Source organism: Physeter macrocephalus, chromosome 8 (assembly GCF_002837175.3).
Source record: "Physeter macrocephalus isolate SW-GA chromosome 8, ASM283717v5, whole genome shotgun sequence".
Lineage (NCBI taxonomy): Eukaryota > Metazoa > Chordata > Mammalia > Artiodactyla > Physeteridae > Physeter > Physeter macrocephalus.
Window position 1 is genome coordinate 150,989,974 of NC_041221.1, and position 5,756 is coordinate 150,995,729.

The 5,756-nt window shown below is 40.8% G+C and overlaps 1 protein-coding gene across 1 annotated transcript in view; it reads right to left on the reverse strand.

Annotated features, from left to right (window-relative positions):
- The window catches only part of TIMD4 (T cell immunoglobulin and mucin domain containing 4), a 35,858-nt gene extending 32,826 nt beyond the window's left edge, over window positions 1-3,032 (reverse strand). The window contains exon 1 of the mRNA XM_024117203.1: window positions 2,975-3,032. Within this exon, the coding sequence (XP_023972971.1) occupies window positions 2,975-3,032 (58 nt within the window). The remainder of the gene's footprint in view (window positions 1-2,974) is intronic.
- Window positions 3,033-5,756: the final 2,724 nt, after the last annotated feature.

Here is a 5,756-nt window from a genome sequence, read left to right on the forward strand (position 1 = left end):
GAGGGGGAAGGGTAAGCTGTGACGAAGTGAGAGAGTGGCATGGACATATATACACTACCAAATGTAAAATAGATAGCTAGTGGGAAGCAGCCGCATAGCACAGGGAGATCAGCTTGGTGCTTTGTGACCACCTAGAGGGGTGGGATAGGGAGGGTGGGAGGGAGGGAGAAGCAAGAGGGAAGAGATATGGGGATATATGTATATGTATTACTGATTCACTTTGTTATAAAGCAGAAACTAACACACCATTGTAAAGCAAGTATACTCCAATAAAAATGTTAAAAAAAAAAAAGAAAAACTGGCAAAAGACAAAACAGGCAATTCATAGATAAGGAAATATGAGTGATCAGTAAATTTCAACTATTAGACTGGCAAAAAATTAGAATGCTGATGATATGCAGTGTTGGCTAGACTGGGAGCTGGGAAATGACTTAGCCTACTGGAGTAAACTGGAGTGAAATGGGGTGTGAATTGGTACGGCCACACTCTGGGGAAATTTGGCAGTTTTGGTTAATACTCAACATGCAAGTGACCTAGCTAAGCCTGGGCAATTTCATGGTTTGTTATTTGCTCTAGAAAAGCACAGGTGCACAAGGAAGCCTATTTGCAAATGTTTACTGCAGTGTCATATGTGTGTGAATGAAATAAACAGTGTGTATATGGGGAGTGGCAAACCTATGGCACAGTCCTTCCGTGGAACCACAATGTACAGGATTAATAGAATTAGACAGATTTATATCCATTGGCATGAAAACTCCAAGCCTTATCAACGTATGAAAAGGAGAAATTTCAAAATGACACATAAAATACAAAACCATTTTAAAAAATAAATAAACCAGTTTAGAGTTTTTGTGGGCACAGACATATGAAAGTAAACGTAGAGAAAAGTGGCTGGTGGAACATACACCCAACTCATTGTGTCAGCAGCTCCATGATCAGAGGAAAGGGACTAGGGTTGAGGGCAGAAGTCAAAAGGGATTTAACTTTATAACATTTTTTCTTGGGCTTCCCTGGTGGCGCAGTGGTTGAGAGTCCGCCTGCCGATGCAGGGGACACGGGTTCGTGCCCCGGTCCGGGAGGATCCCACGTGCCGTGGAGCGGCTGGGCCCGTGAGCCATGGCCGCTGAGCCTGCGCGCCCGGAGCCTGTGCTCCGCAAGGGGAAAGGCCACAATAGTGAGAGGCTCGCGTACTCTCAAAAAAGAAAAAAAAAAAAAAAAAAAAAAAAAGGGAAGCAGGTGTGGCAGGAAAACACCCATCAGGTTTACATTGAGAGTCTCATTCTGCCAGTTACTGCTTTTGTGTTCTTTGGAGGAAAGCCACACTAATCCTGACCTCATTATTCTCATAAGGCAAAAGGGGAAGATAATGCTCGCCTCAGAAATAGTTCTCAAGTTCACAAGAGATGGAGTATTAAATGCCACATGAAATTAATAAATTATTAGTACAAATAACCAAGCATTTCTGATTTTAGAGATAGGATAAGAAACTGTTTCTTTCCAGCTGCAAAATTATCTGAAGCAAAGGAATCATTGGTATTAAATCAATTTCTCTTTTGGGGTATTACCCAGGATGGTGGGTACAACCTAGGTTCTGGTGCCAGCTTGGTTCCTTCTCTAGCTGGTGACCTTAAACAAGGCCTTTCCCCAGTCTGGGTCTCAATTTCATCATCTACAGAGTGAAGGGTTTGATCTGGCATCTTTTAAGAGCACATTCAGTTCTGATCACCAATGAGTCTAAGCAGTCACTGCCTTCTAAAATGGTCATTTTAGAAAAGGCACAAATGAAAAACAAACAGATCATCCACCAGGTGCCACCTTCTTCAAGTAGGGTTGGAAAAGCCCACTCAGTCAGTGTCCAGCCAATAGCCGGAAAGGTGGCCAGAGCAACTTTCAGCATCACCAAACCCTCCACACCTCCAGGTCCCGGGACAAGGTAAAGACCAGGCAAAAACAATGATAAAAAAAGGGACAGGAACTGCTTTCATTCCACTAACTCCCACAGGGTATCTGGGGAGAGAGACAGTTAAATGAGCAACTACTACAGGGTGACAAGTTCTCTAATGGTGGGACTCCAGGGAGGACAGGAACTCACAGCAGAAACACTTAAACCAGTTTGGAGGCTATGGGTAGTTAGGAAAAGCTTGACTTAGGTGGAGACCTGAGGATGTATGGAGTTCTAGAAGAAAGAAAGGCACAAAGAACAGTATGACAAAGGCTTGTTTTTCGTGGAATGTAGGTGTTTTCTCACGCAGCACATTTGAAAGATTCATGTGCAGAAACTATGAACTGTTAAAACTGCAAGGGACATTAGATATCGTCTAGTTCTAGAATCATGGATTGTTAAAACTGTTCTTTTCCAGGTCCCTCATTTCTTCCATGGAAGGGCCATAGTTTCCAGTGTCAAAAGTTAATGACCAAGATGCAACTTCAGCTCAGCCCAGAGCATTCCACCTGTATAGCAGCAGGATGTGAAAGTCTATACTGGTCCACACCTAGTGTGTGTACATTTGCATCATCCGAAACCTGGAAACAATATGCAGAAAAGGTAAACCTCACCTGGATGCCTGACCCCCAGCAAAATAAAACAAACCAAGAAGCAAACAAAAACTTCTAAAAATAAAGAGAAAAATAAGGATTATAATAAGGGGTCTTAGCAGAACAAATTCCCCTGGCTCTAACTGTGCTAGTAAAACCTGCAAAGGACATTTCTTTTCCCCATGTTATCTGACCCCTTATCTCTGTGTCTCTTCTTAAATTACCATTCCTGGTACGAACATAAATACCCCTACCCTAAAACTCCCAAACCACTCTCAAGATAAAACCTGTGTCACAAAGAAAGGGAGAGACCTTCCAAACAAGAGAAGCTGAGTGGATGCAGGAGTGAAATGGGCGGCACCTTTATAGATCAGCCATGGAAATCCGGGAGGTGCCAAGCCTCCAGGGACTCCTGGATGGAAGGTCTGAGAACACTTACTCAGATAAAGCCGCCCGAGCTCAATCATCAGCCAGAGAATCAGAGGCCCTTTGGACATTTTGGTTGTTGTCAGGCCCCAGGAGTCTGTCTGTCTGTCCAAATTCCATTTCTTATACTCCGGTTAATGCTGACAGGGCGGGACCTTTAGGTTTCATTTCTCTTTTTGCCTCATAATCTTCCCTTTCCCCCTCCTGAATGGCCTTCCTCAATCTGGGATGTATGATAAAATGTGCTGAGCACTTTTCTCCGGGCCATTAGTGTGTGTGCAAACATGTGGAGTGATGGTGTGGGCGTGCATGTACTCCGCTGTCCACTCATATAGGGGGATTTCCTACATGTACATGAGCATCTATGCTTGTGTGTATGTGCACTCGTAAACTGTGCATCAGCCATGGTCCTCCTGGCTACCATGCAGCTTACCATAAAATGCAATTAACTCTGCCCTCTGGCAGTGGTTTACACACAGACTCCTCATGTGAGCCAAAGGCAAGTTAGATGGGAATTTGGCTCTGCTCCCATTCCGGGTTCTCCCTCACCCAGCCCCTGTACCCCTTGATAATAGAGAAATAAAAGTAGGGCTGCCATCAACTATCACATAAGCCAAAAACACCATTAGAGTTTACTGGGCAAGGAAAGAGGTTCACTAGAGGAAGCATATGGTGATAGTTACCAGACAGGCTCAGGTAACAAACAAGCTCAAGGTCTGGGCCCAGTTCTACCACTTGATAGTGAAACCACTTAATGGGGAGGAGCACACAAGACAATTCATGAACTAGATTTCAGGGCTTGAACTAGATGATATTTATGGCCCTTCTGCACTCTATGGATTCAACAATATATCCAGAACCACAGAATCATTTAGAGGAGGAATCAAATCAATGCTCACCAACCAGATGTGTTTTCTAAAACAGATTTATCTCATCATCATTAGTTATTGAATGCTTAATTATATGCCAGGCACTCTGTTACATGATATAGCTGTATTATTGAATTCTCACAACCCTAAGAAATAGAAATTTTTTTTCTATTTTAACAGATGAGGCAACTGAAGCTTCAGGGAGCTAAGTAAATGACATCACAGCAAAAATATTGTAGAAACAGAACTTAAACCAAGACTTTCTGATTGATCCCAAAGTCCGTGATCTTAATCACTACACCCTCCTTTGATCTGTGACTCTTATGGCATTGCACCATGAGACCAAGCATACCAGTGGCCAACTCCTACCTAGCCCCAGAGAGGGAATTTAAGGATGCACAGATGTTCTAGATTTTTTTTTAAAATTTCATTTGATTGTCACCAGCCAAATGAGCCTTAAACCTTCAAATTTCTCACACTGAAGGATTAGTGAAAACACAAATCTTGGGTGAGGCTCTGGAATCAGAGAACCCAGAAAACAGGGGGGAAGGGATGAAAATAGAGGGATTCAAAGAAAGTCTTTCCACTGTATGTTCACTAAACTGTGAATCCTTTTCCTACCCTATTCCCAGGAAACTGGGTGATTTAATCTCTCAATAAACTGATGGCCCAAATAAAACACTCAAAGATACTGATATTTGGGTGCCCCCCAACAATATCACCCAATCCCCCTTCAATAAAGTCACCAGTGCATGAGTCTCAGTCATGCATGCAGCACTGCTAATCAGTTTTTAGGGTGTCACTTTAAGATATGAATAGACAATCGAGAATCTCCAGACATTTCAGGAAAGTCTTCTGTATGAAAAAGATGTAAAGACAACAGAGAGAGCAGAATAAAACAAGCAAACAAATAAAAAACAAACAAAAAAACCCCAAACTAGTATCTTCCAAGAAAAAAAGAAACAGAGGAACTATAAAAAAGAAAAATCAGAGAAAAAAGAAAGAGCTCCTAGAAATGTAAAAGATTATACTTACCCCCAAATTTTATGGAAGATTTGAAAAATAAAGTTAAGGAAATTTTCTAGAAAATATAACCTATCTATGAAGTCTAATAGCTAGAGGTGTTTCAGAATATTAAAACAGAAAATTGAGAGGAGGAAATTATTAAAGAAATATTTTTCTAAATTCTCATGACTAGAAAACATGAGTCTCCAGATTGGGAGGGCCAATCAAAGGCTAAACTTCATGAATAAAAAGATCCCCACAAAAATAGTATATTATCATGAAATATAAGAATATTAGACATAAGGAGAAGATATTAAAAAGCTCCAGAGGGAAAACAAACAAAAACATATTGCATTGAAAGGATTTAGAATCAGAATTGCATTGGTCTTCTAAATAGCCAAGCTAGAAAATAATGCAGGAATGCTTTCAAAACTCACAGGGGAAAATCATGGTTATATCATAATAATAGAAACTCTGGCTACTGGTTTAACACAAAATTGTAATATGACTTCCTTGGGAAGATGGGCAGACAGAAAGTAGGGTGGTGGCACTAGAGTCAAACCCTATTTGCCATTACAGGAGGTCAATACTGAATGTCCAAACTGATCAAACAATACCAGCAGAAGCCCATTATTGGTAATATGGATGTAAAAAACTGAAGAAAAACCCAAGGAGTTCAAATTTTATGGAAAGGAGTAGGAAAGGAATTCACTATATTTTTAGTAAGAAGCTTTTAAAAATAACTAGATTATTTTAAATAATTTACAAGAATTTATTTGTTATTTACAATACATTTATTTTTTTAAATGGACATACTGAGCATACCTAGCACTCAGATCTTAGTTTCCAACACTACTCTCCAACAAAAGGAACTACAGCTCCTTGGGAAAATGGCTGATTCTAGGACTGAGGCAGGAAATA